An 18483-nucleotide genomic window follows, 5' to 3' on the forward strand; every position below is an offset into this window, starting at 1 on the left:
ATCACCATAGGAAAGCTTTAAAACCAATAGACTTGAACATTATAGTCATAAAATTGTATTGTTAAAATTGCTGACAAGACCAATAAACTACGGTGGATTTGAAAGGCAGCAAAGTATCACTGATAGATTTCTGGGGAATAAAGATTCAAACAGCCTCCTGTTGCAGGCAAACTTGATCTTGTTGATAAGCATATTAAAAATGTTCCATAAAGTTAACAGAGGCTTTCAATTCTCAGGAGGGACAAACCTGTCCCATGTTAAGAAGTGTGTTGCTACACGTAGATTCTTGGATAGGAACTTACCCAAACCTAAGTCGAGTTCCCAGCTATAGATAGGCCTGTGTTGATCACAAGTCTATCAAATGTTGTTTGGCTGATATTACTTTAGAACATGTTGAGCAGGCAATTTTCTTGGGTTTGACTGGATCTTCCTATAATTTTATAGAAAAAAACTAGTATCTCCCATAGTAATTGCTGTCTCCCCTGTGCAATTACATAGAAATGTCAGACAGTCCTAACACCAGAAAAATAAAAGCTGAACAGAATGTTTTTTAATTTCCAAGGAGGATGAGTTAATTTAATGGTGAAAAGACAGGCACTGTTGTGTAGGACATCTATGCTAGGCCTTGACTTCTATCAGGGAGCTGTAGGCAGACGCAGGACTCATTTGCTGACACCTTGGATTCAAGGTTTTCTACCCCTAGTAATGTGACTGAGAACTGAAAAAGAGGTGATGTAAAACAGGACCCTTCTATAAGACAGTTTGAAGGACACATGGATAAAATGACTAGCAACTTTGTCGGTATCTCTGTATCTCTCAAGCTATTCCTTCATATGAGTGTTTATAATGCTTAGAGCAATATTTCTTCTGTGGCTAAAATACTATTTAATCAGGACTCCCCAGCTACCGAGGCTGTTACTTGAAGGATCCTAAACGGTTTCAAGGACAAACCCAGGGGGTGAAACACAACCTTAATGAAAGGAGCTCGCAGTCCCCAGAGACTCAAGAGGATTGTGTCTTTTTACATCAGGGTTGAATTTGGTCCTAAGTGTACAAAACTTGTGTTGTGCCTTAAAGCTAATTGAGGATTTGTGGCTCTCTACCTCTCAGCTGGGAAAGGTCAGCTCTGAGATTTCCAGGTCAGAACTATTTGACAAGGATTTAGTGTCATCTACAACTTGGGACATGCTAACAGGCTTTCTTGTTTAAAGGCAATGCTGTTAACTGTAAAAAGAGGCTAAGAGGGCAAAACTGGGAGGAAAAAGATGATTTGTTTAAGTCATTTATCCTTACACTTCAAGACTCTCAGACTAGAAGAGGGTTCCTCTTGTTGCATGAGGCATGACTTACCTATCTTTCCATTACCACACTGCTGAGCTATTACAGTTTTGGTATTTCCTATTTACAACAGGAAAGGCTTCATAATCCATGGGGTAATCTGCACGGGCTAATTTGTACCTTCCTGGAAAGCCAAGATCCTTGCTCAGTAAAACAGGGCATTGTGGAAGCTTAGCCAACTTTTCCTGTCATTTGGGAAATCAAAGACAAGACAAGAGACGAGCAGTGAGATGAACCACATAATTACCACTAACCTTTCTAAGCACTCCTGTTTTCCCTAGGCTGTATGGCTGGACAGTTGGGATTATACTGTAGCATGGGAGAACATTACACTGGCCTCTTGTGCACCATATGCCTTTTCATTGACTAACACTTTTTTAATGAGAGTTTCTGAGGTTGTTATCCAAACTACATTCCTTATCCCAGATCTCATCTTTAGCACCTCTCCCAGAGGTATCTGGGAGTTTGGACCCAGACATGTATGCAAATCCAGGGCTTGATCAGGTCACAGTGAAGTCAATAAAAATATTGTTGGTGCTGAACAGACATCTACTAGGCTCAAATGAAAAGTAAAAGCCATCCCAGAAAACGTGGGAGACAAATTACAGGTTCTTTTTTTAATCAAAATATGCCTTCTTCTTGCCTCTCCCTCCCTTTAAAATTTTGACTGTCTTTTTGACTTTGTAACTAGTTTAAAGTAACTGAGAAAGTGTTTAAATTTGAAAATGTTGACTAGTCCTGGACCAATGCCCAAAAAATGTCATGTGACCTTCCTGATACAGAACTCTTAATTTTGGAACTTACTGACTCCAGTCAAGAATTTTTGGTGATGATAACATACCGAAATGTAGAAAAAGAAATACCAGGAGTTTGAGAAATGAACTTTTGTTTGCAGGTATCACCATTTCCGGAAAAATGGAAGAAGAACACCTGCAAAACTTTGGCGCATAAGCATAACCTCAGGGTTATTTACGTTAATGTAATCGTTTACATGGGCATATTAATTTTTGAAACGTTTGTTGCGCTAGTTAACCTGTTCTTTGCAGAAGTGTTAGACTCCCGAAGCAGCTCCGGAAGCTACAGAGGCGGGTGCTGGTGTGCCGTGCTTTGCGCATCCCGCCACCACGGTGCTGGTTCTGCCAAGTATGACGGATGTGCACGTCGTTCCCTCGCAGAGCGGTCGGGCTGCGACGCTGTTTGCAGGCTGGGACGGGACCGGAGAGCTGCATCCCCTTCGGAGTCGTGCAGCTAGAGAGCACCTGTTCCCGGCACCCGTCTGGGGACGCGGAGAGGAAACACGAGATAACCAGCAATTTCGTCACCCGTGCGCCCGCGCCCGCCCCGATGCGAGGCAGCGCACCCCGCGACGCCGGGTCGCGTACCGCAGCAGGGGGGAAGCCGGCGGGGTCGGACTCCTCCGGGGTCCCGCTCCTCTCGCCTTCCCGGACCCCAGGCTGCCTTCCAGCCCTCCATCTCGGCAGAGAGCGAGCTGCTTGCCTATCTCCCCCCACCCTCCGGGCAGCGCTAAGGTGGAAAGGACAGATGAGAAGTCAGCGCGGACATCTGCCCTTTGCGGTGTCCCCGGCGAGGCACGACGCGGGGGAAGGCAGACGAGGGGAGAGCGTGAGTGGACGTGCGTGTCAGTCAGCGGGGGGATGATCTAAGTATCTGAAGTCATTCGAAAGGTCAAAGCGAGCATTAACTCTTCCCCGCCCTCGTCCTCCTCGGGGGAAATCACAGTCCGCCCAAACGGGATGACAGCTTGCCGGCACTTAATGACAGGCTGGGTGCAGACGAGTCGCGGCCGCCCAGACAAAGGGAGGAAGTTTGGTGCTGCCGCCGGCCCGAGTCTAGAGGGGCAGGGGCAGGGGCAGGGGCAGGGGCCGAGCCAGGACGCGGCGGGGGCGCGCCCCCCCGCCCGGCGCAGCCCCCCCGCCCGCCCCACAGGCGCCGCGCAGCACCGGCGCTCGCGGAGAAGCCCCGGCCGCTTCCCTCCCCTCGGAGAGCCCGGCGAAAACCTGCCTCCTCCGCCGAGCGGGGCGAAATGAGCGGCGGCGGCAGGCGGCAGAGAGGGGGAAGCGGGCAGGACGTGAGGTAAGCGCAGCTTCGCCGTCCCCGGCCAGCGGTGACATCGCCAACCCCGGGCGGCTCTGTGTCTTTAAGCGATGCGAGGGAAATCTTGCGTTTTTCACACACAAACGTTGTTTCTCCCGGCCTCTCTCCCCTCCCCGGCTTCCTCCCGCTCTTCCCCTCTCCTGCCTTCCTCTCTCCCGCTCCCTCTCCCTCCTTTTCTCCTCCCCCCGCAGCCGCCCCCCCCCCTTTCCCCCACCCCTCAAGTTTCTCCCTCTGTCTGATTAAATGAGAAGGAAGTGTGGGAGTGGTGGTTTTGAAGCTCTCCCTTTAAGAGGCAGCCTGCAGTGACGAATTGTTGAAATTGCCATTGCAGGATGGCATTCCGCTATAAATTCATTGTTCCACCTCCTCTCATCTTCACATTTCTCTCCCTTCTCCTCTTGTTCACATCGACAGACTGGGGATAACAACAACAACAACAGAAAAGATACAGGGAGGGGGCTTTGACAAAAATCCGGGACGTTTTCCGCTTCTTGGGCTTTTTTTTTTTTTTTTTCCTTTTTAACCATCTCACCGGAGACGATCGAGGCGGGTTTTGGTGCCTGAATTTCTTCTCTCCCCTTCTCCTCCTTCTCTTCAAAACAAAAGGGGGCAAAAGAAGGAAAGGGAGCCCACCGGAGCCCGAGAAAGTGCCGAGTCGCAGCAGACCTGCCCCCTGCCCCTGCTGTTGCTGCTGCTGCTGCTGCTGGTGATGATCCGGTGACTACAGCAGAGAAGTGGAAGAGGTGTGGGAAGTGCTCAAACTTCTCTACTTGCAGGGTCCGAGCCTCCTCTCCTCCTTTTTCTCTCTCCCCCCCTTGCCTCCCCAGCAGCAGCGATTTGGGATTTTTTGCCTCTCTCTCCTTCCATGTGCTCCCGGCTCTTCCCTGCAGAGAAACACAAAGTTCACACGCGAGCGGCTGTTGTTGACATTTTTTTCTCTCCCACTCACACTTGACTCGAGTTTGGGAGGGAGAACTTCTTTTTCTTTTTGTTTTTCTTTTTTTTGGTTTTGTCCCCCTCCTTCCCCCTTCTCTCCTTCCCTTCACTACGTCGCTGCACTCCGCCGACCGGCTCTTCCCACCCCCCTCCCCAACTCTCGCTGTTGTTATTATTACTACTATTAATTATCACCACCACCGTGGCCGCTCCTGACGGCGAGGCAAGCATGCTCCTCAAGCTGCTCTCCCTGCTGCTGGCCGCCGAGCTGCACCTCGCTCTGGCCCAGCCGCCGGCACCTGCCGCCGCCGGAGCGCCGCCGCCGCCGCCGCCCCCCGCCGCCGCCGCCGCCCCGCCGCCGCCCCGGCCCCGGCCCCGGCCCCGGCCCGGCCCTCCCCCCGGGCCGCCCCGCCGCCCCCCGCCGCCCCGCGGGGCCAGCGGCGTCGTGCGGCGCCTCGACCCGACCTACGCGGGGGGCGGCAAGGCGGGCTACGTCCTCTACGCCGGGGGCCAGCGCTTCCTCCTCGACCTGGAGCGCGACGAGGCGGTGGGGGCGCGGGCGCCGCGGGCCGGCGGGCCGCCGCGCTGCTACTACCGCGGCACGGTGGACGGCAGCCCGCGCTCCCTGGCCGTCTTCAACCTCTGCGGCGGCCTCGACGGCTTCTTCGCCGTGGGCCGCTCCCGCTACACCGTCAGGCCGGCGCGGCGCGGCGGGGAGGCGGCCGGCCCGCGGATCTACGGGGAGGGCCCGGCCCGCGCCCCGCACCTCTTCCGCAGGGACCGCTTCAGCTTCGAGACGGTGCCGGCCCGCGCCAGCTGCGAGACCCGCGACCCGGCCGGGGCGGCGGCCGGGGACGGCCGGCGGCGGCGGCGGCGGCGGCGTCGCTCCGTCTCCCGGGCCCGGCAGGTGGAGCTGCTGCTGGTGGCCGACGCCTCCATGGTCCGCAAGTACGGGAAGGGGCTGCAGCACTACCTGCTCACCTTGGCCTCCATCGCCTCCCGGCTCTACGCCCACGCCAGCCTGGAGAACCACGTGCGGCTGGCCGTGGTGAAGGTGGTGGCCCTGGGGGAGAAGGAGAAGGGGCTGGAGGTCAACAGGAACGCCGCCACCACCCTCAAGAACTTCTGCAAGTGGCAGCACCAGCACAACCGCCTCGACGACGACCACGACGAGCACTACGACGCCGCCATCCTCTTCACCCGCGAGGTAGGCATCACCCCGACCGACGGCGACTTCGTGTCCCTCGAACGATGCGTGGTGGGGTGGCTGGGCTGCGGCGAGGCCAGCCCCGCGGCCCTCCAGCCACGTTGCCCCGCTTTGCCTGGCGGTTGCCTCCCCGCTCACGTCTTCGGCCTTCCCGTCGGGCTGCGCTGCGTCTCCGGGACTGGCACGCACGCGCGCAGCTGCCGGGGATGGAAGAGGGGTTGAAAACCCGTTTGCGTGTGCCCCCTCCCCTGCGAGGTCATCCCCACGGTGGGGACACACTCATTCGTGCCAGTACAGCGCTGGGACCCCTGCCAGGGTGGAGAGGTGGTAATTCGCCTGATCGGGGGACTCAGCTGGGGCCGCCTAACTTAGCTCTGCTTGAGAGATGACGCTGTTCCATCTTTCCCAGTGAGATGTTTCACGCACAGCCCCTCTCTTTCTGGGGAGGTGGTTCAGGCAAAAAAGGGCTGATAGCACTTCCCAGCCTAAATTAGTCCCCAAACAAACCTGCTAGTGAAAATGGTGGAGAACACCTTAAAAGTACACGCGACTTCCTTGTGGAGTGCGTTGAGATGCTATTTCCAGCAAGAATAGCTCCACCACACTGGAAGCCAGCAGCGCTTGTGGTTCAAGGGTAGGACGTAAATGCAAACCGCAGGTAAACAGAGCTGCAAATGTTGAGTGAGTTGGGCTGGTGGTAAGGGGATGCAGTCTCTTTCTCGTCCCCCAAGTGAAAAATGAGTGTCCTCATCAACTGTGGGTCAGATCCAGACGGTATTACCAATGCAGAGCTGTGCCTTGCTCCTTGCCTGGTTGTTAATTAGTTGCATTGCCAGAGGTCATTAAGGGACATTGCTGTAGTAGACATGTGGCCGAGTTTATGCAATGAAGTTCTGTAAGAATATCCCTTCAGCGGCTTGGGTTTGGTGTTTTCTTTTTTTCCCTTCCCCAAGTACGAAAAAAATAACTGCATGACTTTCCGTTCATTTGAGTTCTCCTGCTTTTCTACATCATAGGAGCCTGCCAAAAAGGATGCTTTGGATGGTTTGTGGAAGGAGTTGCTCCAGAAGGGGGGAAAAAAGCGCCTGGCTTGCTTTTATAGCTGTAAATAGTTGAAACATTAGGTTTTATGTCAGTCAGGCATCACTTGTACAGCAGGAGCCTTTTTTTGCAGTTTAAAGCCCATCGGTCCAATTTGCAAGCTTTCATTTTTTTATCAGTATAATCTGAATGAAAGCAGGTTACCTAGGCTGGGTCAGAATGCTCTTGCTTTTTGCTATAAACATCCTTTCTAATGGCTTATTAATTAAGCCTGGGCCAGAATCCATCACTTTTCACTAAAGAATGTTTTTTTCTCTGCCAGTATTCCCATGTATTTCCCTGGGATTTATTACAATTCAGAAACTCTTAGGGTGGCAGACTGTGAATCTTAACATCAATTATTAAGTTAATTTGGATTGAGATAGGATGTGAATTTAAAGTGCACTTGCTTCACAGATTCTTATCTGTAATTCTTTGCATGGATGACCTCCTGCCAGAATAAGAGTGTGCTGCTGCTAATCAGTAATCAACTTCCAAAGACTCCTGAGCAGTGCATCTTCCATGCATAGTGTTACTTCTTTTGGATGTAGGTAGTACCTAAACTAAACAAAATGTCACAGTTCCTGTGGTTTCCTTCCACTCTTAAGATGCAAATATTGCTTGCACTGTTACTTAGGGATGTAAATGCTTTGCAAGAAAAAAGCACAGGGTTCCGTTTTCTTGGTTTACATTTCAACACGTTTAACTATGGGATTAGCTCCTCAGTGCAGTTCAGTATAACTTAATCTGCTTTAATGATTTGCTGTGTGCACACGCACATTGTTTGGCATTACATTTCAGTATTTGACTGAATAGGAACAAGACTGTAGTTTCTTGCTACATGTGTTCATGATGTTCTTTGCAGGGACTGTGTGTCAGTCCACACGATTTTTATATGCTTACACTTGAAATGTCAACATGAATCTATTTACTCCTCTTGGAATGTAAACACAAAAAGGGTTAAAGGATGAAAAAGCAGTAGAGATGTTTCCTGGAGAAAACAGCCCCACTTTGAACTAAAGAGAGATTTTTTCCAGTTTAGCTTTTCAATGAGAGTGGCAGCAATTGGCAGGAGGATCCAACTTTTACAACTGTGTTTTGAATGTATGAAGTACGTTGCTTAGCTACTAGACGCCAAGCCATGGCTGCATGTTTTGATGGGCTCTGAATACCGTCATGCTAATTTTTGAACATCCAGATGTCTTCTAAATGGCTTGTTTTTTAGGCATGGGGTAAATGTGTGAGGTACATTTTCCATCTTTGTTTACTAACTGAGGCCACCTTGAACTTTGTGTCTCTGCGTCAACAGAATAATATTTGCAAATCATTTGTCAGCTGAATGCATGTCCTCAGCCGTATGTAACTGTTTATGTGTAGTTAGAATCTAAATTATGCATGCCTGATGCCATACAAGTCTCTAATATAATAATTATCTTCGTTCTGGAGCGAAATTTACTTGGATGTTATTTTTGACACCAAAAGAGGCTCTCTGAAAACTCAAGCTTTACTTGAGTTCCTTATAAAGGAAGAATCCCGTCAGAATTCAGCACCATTGCTTCCTCCTCTAATGTTGTCATTACTTGTTTGAAGATAAATTACTAACCACTGATGGACTAAGAGTGTGCTGGCAGCTCTTCCTTACTATAAAATTAGTACTGGCGGTTCAAATTATGATCATCATCGTCATTCATATTAGCAAGTACTTCCTATGCAAAAAGATTTTTAGAAGGAGATTTACTGATTCTGGATTAAAACATCCACTCACTTTCGGTCATAATCTGTATTTAATTTGATCAGGGCTTTAAAGCAATCATGCTGCAGAGCACAGTAAATAGTAGATAAATATGAACATGAGTTCAGTTTTGGGTGATACAGACAGCGTGTTAAAGCTGTTTTAAGGCTCTGTATTGCTTATCAGTGGTGGCAAGGACCACGTAACTATCCATTAGCTGCACTGAACCCTACTTTTACTCTGTAACTGCAAGGAAAACTACAGTAATGTGTCTGATCATTATTATCACCTATGTAGGAGATTGTGAAAACCTTTGGTGACACAGAAATTATCTGCCACTAAATATTGCAGAACCTTAGTTGGGTTCCACAGTGATTATTTAAATTCCCAACATCTAGTAAGTATATTTTCCCAGTGGTCTCAATCTCTCATTTTGACCCATGATGGCCAGTATCAAGCCTGACAGAGGTCTGACTTGTCAGTACCAAAAGGTGATCATTTTCTAATAAATCCCACGAAAGCTCTCATTAAGACGGTTTGGCCTTAACAACCTTAGAGAATACATGGGTCCCCTGCTGTTTGACTACTTTGTGGTTGAGTCCTTGACAGCAGCTATAAATTTTTGGGCTGCAGGCATCCTCAGAGCATCCTTCGTGGAGTATGGTGATGCAAGGATTCCATTATTTGGTGTCCAGGTGAGTCCTCTGCCCCATGCAGCAGTAGAGAAGTGGCTGTATGGTGGGAAGGAGGAAGAGCTTGTAAAGCCCTCTTCTCTTGGACGTTAGCTCATTTGGTTCTCAACGGCAGTGAAGTCAACAGCAAATTTAGAATTTCAGACTTTTTTATTGTGAACAGTTTTTGGAAGCTGGAAGCAGGTTATCTTCAGTCTTCAGGTTTTCATGGGTGCAACAAAATACTTGCCAGATTATTCGTCACAGTAGAAAAACATATCAGACGTGACTTGCAAACTGCACTTGAACTCAGGCTGTTCTTTTCCGAGGTCTAGCCTGCTCTGCAATTACCCTCTAGTATTCATCCAATCTGTTTCATTAGTGACCCTTAGTTAAATTTCAAGTGAACTATTGAATGCATTTGGACAAAATCCAGTTCTCTTCCTTTCCTTTCCCCCCAACTCTGAATCATGTGAAAATTAAAACAGATGCTTCTCACAGTAGATACAAGCAACAAGAGAAAGAAAAAATACTTTTCCTAAGTGCTTGTTAGCATCATCCATGATAGTACCATCATGCCTGGCTCTAACAAAAAGTTCATATTAGAGCCAAAGGCCACTGTCGTGCCTTTTTCCACACAGTAGTTATATGGGTCTTGTGTGCGTGATTTAGTTTAACTGTCAATCTGACAGTGCAGTTGAAATTTAACAGCAAGCTTTGGATTATCTTAGCTCTATAGATGATAATGTCATTGCATGGAGCACATGCTTTCTTTGGCTTTAGTTCCTTCTTTTTTTCTTTTCTGTATTACCATCTTCACACAATTATTATCCCATATTAGTAAAAAAGGTCACTGTACCAATGGTCAATAGAGTATATTTCACCAATGTTTATTATTATTATTTTGAAGAAATTATAATGTGATGTGTCTACCAGTTTTGTAGTGTTTTCACCAATTTTGTTGCAAATTAATACATTTAGATAATGTCCCTGGGGAAAATAAAGTGGGACATAATTTGTGCAGGAGAAGTAGCGTGATTCATGCTAATCTACAGATATGGCGTGGTTTCCCCACAGAGGAGCTATGGGTTAGGCAAGTTAAATCAAACATTTTCCCTTGTTCACCTATCACCAGTTTCATGACTGAAACTTTGCCCTTCCCCTCCTCATGCAGAATTCAAAAGCTTTATGTGCGTTTTTTCAATATTTTTAAATAACCTTTGGTTTGCATAATGCTGCATTTTTTTACGTGCTTTAGGAAAGAAAGAAGTTTTGTTAATATGTACGTTCAGAGTATAAAAGCTTAATCCAGTTTAGGCTCTGTTTCTAATAGTTTGTTGCAGAGTGTCCTGGGATAACGAGCTCCTACGGTCCTCATACCATATAAGGGGAGAATAAGAACATGCCTAAATATCCAGTCTGGTGAGGAGGTGGTTTCTGAAGCCAACAGGACATCACCCATGCATTGCGTTTTCTTGCATTTCACCTTACCTAGAATTCAGAGAGACAGCTCTGTACATTTGAGATTCAAATGCCCAAAACTCAGTCCTGAATTTAGCATATTAACCTGAAAGGAAGATGACCTCAATTTTTAAGTTAAACTACTGGAGTAAAATATGTGACTTTTGTTTTGGTCAGTATGGCAGGTATCACCACTCCTGTTTTCCCAGAAAGATAACCAGTCTTTGGTCTTTCCTCTCAAATTACAGCCATGGGAGGACAAAGCAGTAACCCAGTGAGTCTGATGGGGGTCCTTCCTCGCTTCAGAGCAATGGCAAGGCCCTCTCCCTGGTGCCCTAACCTGGACATCCCCATGAGCGAGACCCACCAGTGTCTCAGGAAGAGGACTTTTCACAGCAGTCTTCCTCCAGGGCAGCCTTCCACCGTTTTGGCTTGTAAAGTCTCTTTTTAAGTGTCGTAGTATCGGTTGAGGGGTAAAGTAGACAATTCTCTAATTACTTTGTTCACCAGTTAGCCCTTATTTTTAATACCTTTTGTGGTCTTTTGTCTTATGTCTTGTGCTCTTTTTGACTTCCAGACATCATGTGCTCCTGGGGTGATACCCATAATACTCACTGTTTGTGTCAACCTTACTTTTCTCCACATGTGCCATTCGGAGTTGCTGTGACATTAATAAACTTTCACCCACTTTGCAGAGTGGGGTGCGGGAAGGTGGATGTGTGGGTCCCAAATCGCACCTGACCCTGCCTTCCCTTCACAGGGCTGCAGTGGGAACGCTGCTGCAGGAAGTCAGAAAGTCATATTTAATTCCTTCCTCTGCTTGAGGGATTTTAGGTCTGTATCGCCCGCCTCCCAGGAGAGGTCCTTAACCGGTATGTTGTAAGCTGTTCCAGGTGTTAAGGAAACTTTCCACCCCTCTGACCAAAGCTATGTCACTGTTTAGCAAGTAATTTAAGATTCATATGGTGAGAAGGAGAGAAGTCGTGACCTGAAGCCACTGACTGGAGCACACCGCTTAGAGCAAGGCAGGCTGGGTTCCCAAAGCACGGAGAGAAGACTGTTTCTGTAATTTACTGAAGGACTGTTCAGTGTAAAATACGGAAGAGGCTGAGGAATAGAGACCAAGAATTAGGTCTCTTCATCAAGTGCCGTAAGCACTAACTGCAGCCTGGGCTCGGGAAACCTTTGGCAATGGGCTGCAACAGGAGGAGCCACAACTGCCTGCGTGCAAGGATACGGGCAGACCTTCATTGTAGACCATAGTCTGGCATAGACCGTAGGGAACTCTACTGAGAAACGTGCTTCTAAGTATCCTCGTCCCTGAAAGGAATTTGAAGCAGGATCACCTTCTTATTGGGCAAAGGCTTTAACTGATGAGCCATTGTAAAGAAACCAGAAAAGCAAGCAAATAAACACACAGAGATGTAAAAGCTGTTGGCTGTACTTTAAAAAGGTGATGTGCAGCTGAGCCTGATAGAAAGCCTATTCCTGTTGGTTTCTCGTACGTGTGATCTGAGAACGTCTGTAGGCTTAGCTTCCCTTAGGGGCAAAGATGGAGAAACATTAAGCATCTCAACCCCAATCAAGCTTTAGTATAAACTAAGTGCTAAGCTGCCTAGGACTGTAAAACTGTGGCACTTTGGAGCCCATAAGGTCACAAACTGCAAGCCCTGTGAAGGGTATGTAACTCAAAGACCAGAGGACGTGTGAGCCAATTTTGTTCTTCTGCCCTTACATTCCACCAAACTGTCTGTACTGGTGCTTAAATGCTGTTTTGGAATCAGTCCACGGGGTCTGGCCTAATATCAGGTTTCACTAAACAGTTTATTGTTGTTTTTAAGCCTACTGCACAAATCAAAGAATTTCAGGTAAAATAAGTTAACTGCTCCAGCAGGGAGCCGCGACAGTTATCTTCATTCACAACAATGCCACGTATACGTGGCAAACAGCCAGCTGCTCTTGATGTACTTATGAATGCCAAGAAAACTTGGCCTTTAATAAGCTGTCTAATTAACTACTAGTCTTATGATGTACAGCTCAGTTTTCCGAAGTCATTCCTTTGCCAAAGCCAAAGGCTTAACATCTATTGCCTCCTGTGTAGCAAATGAATTTCTTATTCATTCTTCTATTTTGAAACTACTGTAATGCAGATCAAGGGCCAGACTCTGCATTCCTTCTTTAGAAATATCAAGAAACACTTAGTCTTCAAAGCTTCTATTGCTATTTGGAGGCAATTACATGAGTATACAGATCTGAGTAAGCTATTAACTTTTTAAATAGAAGCCACACACCAGAGTGAAATAATCACTGGAAAGTGATTTTAAGTATCATATGAGTCCCCGCTTTCTTAGTGCTTTAGTGGGAGTATGAAAAGTTGAGGAGACCCATGCAGATTTTTTAGATTGCATCATTCCATCAGGGCCTGTTTTTTAACAAAAAAAGATGATTTTCAAGGGAAATAAAAACTTTTACGGTATTCCCAGAAACTCTACTTCATAGAAGTCTGAGACTGCTTTCCAAGACTGCCCAGGAAACCTAAAAATATGGCTGTTGATGCTGGTAACAAATAATCCATGGCCAGTACTGCTACAGGAGGGTTAAGTCAAAAGAAATTTTGCCATAAAGACTTAAATCAGTGGAAGTGTAAACAGGCATGATTTTCAGTAACGTCACTCAAAATCATGCTGTTGGGAAGGTCCATGTAGCTAGGGAATGGTGAGTTGACCTGATAGCAAACTTTTCAGAATATTTGTCTCAGAGATGCCACTTGATAGGCTTCAATTATGTATATAGTATATACTATGTAATGCTATGAATAGAAATATATTAAAGTTCAAATCATGCAGAGGCAAGAGAATAAAGAATAAATGAGACTGTGAGTTGAGAACATAATGGAGCTGAGTCTTCAAGTAATCTGCCGAATTGACAATGTCAGCAGCTTAAAAAAAGCATCCTCATGCAGTCATGAGGACTGAACTCTGCAAGGAAAACCAGAAGGCTCAGCACATGCTCTCTCTTCAAAGCGTAGCCAACGCATGCCCTGCTCTAGCAGCAGACAGGCAACCTGTAGACATCCTTCCCCAATAACAGCTTCATACAAAGAAGCTAATGCCAGAAAATATTTCCTGTCCTTGTTTCCAAGACCCTTTACAAGCCTCCTCCACCGCTGCCCAGCTGGGATTTGGTAGGTGGCTGCAGGGCTCCCCACATCGCCTTGCGCAGACTGGGGAGGCAGCGCGGATGTGGTCGTGGAGCTGGCTGTAGGGAATGGGGCTTTACTGCATCACTGTCCACCGCCTTCTGACCACAGTGCGGTCGCTCTCCTCTCTTCTTTACAGGGACTGTTGGTCCCACACCATCTGAGGACAGCTGTTTTCCAGCTGTCCGTGGGGTGTTGGAGGAGCTTGGTAATTTTACAGAAAAGCAATTTTCTGTTTTCTGCTGTGGGATTTCCTAGGAGCAACCTTGAAGTAATACAGCCCTTCAAGAAATTCATTTTATCTGACCCGAAGTTAAGGTATTTCATAAAGAAAGCATAAAGCCTGCTTTGTTTTGTCTAGACAACTGTCATGCAAATGAGCACTGCCTTGAAAGTTACTAGTGGGCTGCTGAGATGTGTGGGTATGTGTCATACTCAGGGAAAGGAAGGAAGTGGAGGAACAGCGGTTTGATGAAGTGACTGGATTTCTGAGGAAAACCCAGGCGTGCACTGTGGTGCAATGTCAGTTACACGTAACGTATGAAAGATAACCAAACATTGCTATGTCCATTAGTGCTTGCATATGTACGTAGCTATTTTTTTGATGTCTAATGAAGGTTGTGTAACGCAGTCCCGTGCATAGCTTTCAAAATTTTGAGGGTGGGATTACTAACCAGCCAAGAGTCAGAAGAGCTGCTTACAGTTAACATCCCGGTCGTAATTTTCCATACTCGACGCATCCCATCAGAAGTAACTCTAAGGAAGTTTATGAGGTTGCCTGCTTAGGAAGATTGTATTCTTTTAATTATGCTTGCGTCATCAAGTCTGGAGAATCATTGTGAGGTCTGGTTGCGTCCGCTGGTATAGCTTCATAGCCATATCACTGGCGTAGCTTCCTCTTGTATGCAAATGGAAATAAATCATGCACTGGCATAAAACATCTGTGTGCTGATATAATTGTGCCCACACTGGGAGCAGTACTGATATAAGTATCTACGTAATAATGACAACCAAATACAAGAAAAGACCAAACGACGCAGAATCTGCATGCAGCAACAAGGCCTGAATTAATGCATTTCATACTACTAGTGGCACTGTCAACCTGAGAGTAATTTAGACCTCCTCCAGTAAGCTGCTTTCTGTCTGATTTATGTGCTTTTTGGTACTTGTGTAAGAATTTCAACTGCTCGTGTGGATTCAGTTCAAATTGCACTAGTATAAAGGTATCTTACTTCCTACACAGCTTATGATCATTTATTTAGACTGATTATATCACCAAGAAAAGGTATTTTTATTGGTACTACGCGCATGCATTTTTTCTGAGTTTTCTTACTCATGCTGCTGTAGGTAAACCACTTACAGTTACATTTATATAGAGTTTATGTAAAATGTACCCTTAGACTGAAAGGGTGAGATTCAGAAGTGATACATAAAGGGCTGAATGGATATGAACCCAAGCAAAAGTAATAGGTGTTTAAGGATTGTATCTTCCTCGTTGAATCTGCCCCAGATGTTGTTTGATGTTATAATAACATGACCTCACTTAGGGCCTCTTCCAACATTGGTCCAGAGATGCTGAAAATGATATAAAGTTTATTTGCCTAAATGCAACTGGAAAAAAATTTAATTTCTTTTACAGTACATGAAAATGAGCATCCTTATTCTGTACCTTCCTGTAAGCCATGCAGAGCCAGAAGCAAAGTCAGGAGAACTAATTGGATGTCAAGTGTGGGAGCCAGTGGGGTTAGAGAGAAAATTGTCTGCATAGTATCTGCATTACTACAGAACAGAAGTTTTTCTTAAACCATGGATTATACCTGTGAAAATCTGGGAATCAAAATACTTCTGAACTTTATTCCTTCTCTTCTTGTGAGGCTGTTTTGTTCATTGGTACTGTGGCATTTAAATCCTGACATTAAGTAGCACCAAGAGTGCGCTCACCAAAAACAGTTCCCAGACACCTGGAAACCAGAACTGATCCCGAAATTCTTGCTCCATATATGTAATATTGCTATGTAATTTCAGCTTGAAAATTTCTTTATTTCATCTTGGGGAAAAAAAAATACACTTTTTTTTGTAAAGAGATGCTCTGTCACATTATCTGTGAACTCCGTGTGTTTTTCTTTGACTTCAGTGGGATTTGAATCCTGTGCATTTTCAAGTTTGCCTAAATTTGAAACTATCATAATCAATGAACATTGTTGACCTGAAGCTTCATATGGGATATCTGTTATTCAGATGGATTAATCATGAAAGGCTTCATAAAAGAAAGTCATTATAAAAGGGGATCTGAAGGGAAGAAAAGTCTTGAAAATGAAAGGAGAAAAGGTACTCTTTGATCATTTTGATAATAACATTTGATAATACTGTCATGCCTTGCAAATGACGATTTCATTCAACCACAATGAAATGTTGAAATGTTCCAAATAGCATGGTACCTACTTTTCCTTCTCAACCACAAGATCATATATATGCACATTCAGACTAGTATTCTTCCCTCTACTTCAGCAGAAGCACTGAAAAGTTACTGCTGATGATTAAAACACTATGTCTGACCAAAGCTGCCTTCATCGTTATCATCATTATCATTATCATTCTGGAATGGAAAGAAAAAACCTGACAATACCTGCATGGTTTTTGGAGACACCCCATATCTACAAGTAGGAAACATGGTCAAGTTGTTGCACTAGTAAGACTAGGAATCAAGGGATTTTACACTCTGTCATATCACTGACTTTTTAAGCAACCTCTGAGAATTGCTTAAATACTTGGTATATTGGGTAATAATCATTGTACTACTTGACAGATGTGACATGAGGTTTAATATATAACAATCTCATTTCTTTAAGAGCAAGTATAAGACTTGCCTTTGGAAAAGGAAGGTGATCTCTGGTTCAAGGACTGATCAGGAATCTGAAGCTTTCTCTCTGTGCCTTGGTTCACCTGTAGATAAAGACAGTATTCTGTTTTTGTTGTCAGTGAAGAAATGCTTCTACAGCATGTGTTTTGAGTACCTAACTCAATGCAAGTTTGAGCCTCTATGCATTGCAGAAATACAAATTGAAAAATAATTAATTACAGAATGTATCCAAATCCTGTTAAAGTCAATGAAAATACTCCCACTGACTTTACCAGGGTGGGATTGGGCCATTGTGCTTTTAAACTGCATTGTCATCTTTAGATGGAAACTTATACTGATGTTTTTATGCAGGTTCTCCTGTTTGTAAAGGGCTGGTGACTTTAACCTGTTGTTACCTATGGGTGTAAAAATTTATTTTAATGATTTTTTTTTTTCTTTCCTTCCTGGGCAGGATTTATGTGGGCATCATTCATGTGATACTCTGGGAATGGCAGACGTTGGGACCATATGCTCTCCTGAGCGCAGCTGTGCAGTGATTGAAGATGACGGCCTCCATGCAGCTTTTACAGTGGCTCACGAAATTGGTATGCAGTGCCTTTTCTGTTCCCTTGCCAAATCAAACACTTGTAACAGCTGCATTAGTAACCAAAATACTTCGCAATTAATTCCAGATTTCCCCTGGTCCAGATACTCACTTGGGGATTAAGGCTGTATACATATGCACTTCAGGGTTAACTAATAAGGGATCAGAAGGCAAGTGAAGGCGCACAGTAGGTGTTTCCTTTCTGACAATGTCGTTTCTAAGCAGTAGTTGAAGTGAAAATTCAAAGGCTACTGCTACTGTCCAAAGATGTTAATATGTGTCCCTCCTGAGAAAGCATTTGGCCCATCTATTGTAATTCATATGCATTTAGTGCATACACAGTGGAAAATAACTCACCTTTTTGAACTACTTGCATGCTCTACTTTTACAAAACTTTTTCTTGGGAGAATGTATTACCTGCAGAGGAAGGCTTTTGTGGAAAAAACCAGAATTCTGATCTTTTTCTAAGTATATGGAAATTCCACCTTTATGGTAAAATATTGTACTAATGTGAATCCTGAAATAAGTGAAATAGTGTTTAGGTGATAAAGGTTTGATCAAAAAAACACTAACTGTGTTTCAGTTTCCACCTCAGTGGACAGCAATTTAATGTAGGACCCTTACATGTACCCTTTTCAAGATTTAAGGATTTAAGGTAGAATTAGTGACAGAAAAAAGTCCGTATTCTGGGAGATTACGTCTGTCATGATATATTCCTTCAGAGAGACTGCTGCGATCTTGATTGTTTTTAATTTACTAATGTTTTGTGAGCTGTGTTCACTGGAAATACATTTGGTATGAGGGCTATTCACTTTGGTGAGTGAACAGCAATTTAAAAGTGGAGAACATGCCTTTTTTTTTTTTCCTTAACATTCTTGGAAGGCAATAACAAGGAAAGGGGAACATTCAGAGAGAGCCAATTGCTGAATTGCCTTGTATCTCATGCCAAACCAAAGTAAAGTTTGCTTTGGGAGTATCGTTGCAGTAGTTCAATTTTCAAGTAGCTAGCAGGTACAGCCCAAGAGTTGTGTGCCTTATATATACATCTGGCTCAGCAGCCAGAGGTCACCAAGTGTGAAAAAGCTGCTGGCATGTCAGTGACCTGACCCTTCAATGATTAGTGAACCTAACCCTACTGCTCTTATGGTGCTACAAATAAATGAAATCAGTAGTGGCTGGAGAGGAATCGTGTTGCATGGAAACATAAAATGTTGTGGCAGAATGAGTCCCCAAAACAGAAGTTTTATTTTAATAAACAAGAATATAATTATAAAAGAAAAAGCCCTCTGAAATCACTAATT

General features: G+C 45.2%; 1 protein-coding gene and 1 long non-coding RNA gene across 7 annotated transcripts in view; one reads left to right on the forward strand and one right to left on the reverse strand.

The window, feature by feature from the left end:
• Window positions 1-3719: 3719 nt before the first annotated feature.
• On the reverse strand, window positions 3720-5659 carry LOC138685677 (uncharacterized). 5 transcript variants are annotated; one of them, XR_011325045.1, is made up of 3 exons: window positions 5531-5659; window positions 5371-5452; window positions 3720-4337 (listed from the first exon to the last, which is right to left on the reverse strand). It is a non-coding gene; the product is annotated as an uncharacterized lncRNA (long non-coding RNA). The 5 variants fall into 5 exon arrangements; XR_011325043.1 differs by lacking the exon at window positions 5531-5659 and having other exon boundaries at window positions 5371-5496; XR_011325042.1 differs by lacking the exons at window positions 5371-5452; window positions 5531-5659 and adding an exon at window positions 4859-5087.
• Window positions 4333-18483, forward strand: part of ADAMTS5 (ADAM metallopeptidase with thrombospondin type 1 motif 5) — a 47400-nt gene continuing 33249 nt past the window's right edge. For both annotated transcript variants that reach the window (XR_011325040.1, XM_069785299.1), the window contains exons 1-2: window positions 4333-5596; window positions 17051-17183. Coding sequence is in view for 1 of the 2 variants with exons in the window: in XM_069785299.1 (XP_069641400.1) it covers window positions 4619-5596; window positions 17051-17183 (1111 nt within the window). In the remaining variant the exon portion in view is untranslated. The remainder of the gene's footprint in view (window positions 5597-17050; window positions 17184-18483) is intronic.

This window comes from Haliaeetus albicilla, chromosome 6 (assembly GCF_947461875.1).
Source record: "Haliaeetus albicilla chromosome 6, bHalAlb1.1, whole genome shotgun sequence".
In the NCBI taxonomy this organism is placed as follows: Eukaryota; Metazoa; Chordata; class Aves; order Accipitriformes; family Accipitridae; genus Haliaeetus; species Haliaeetus albicilla.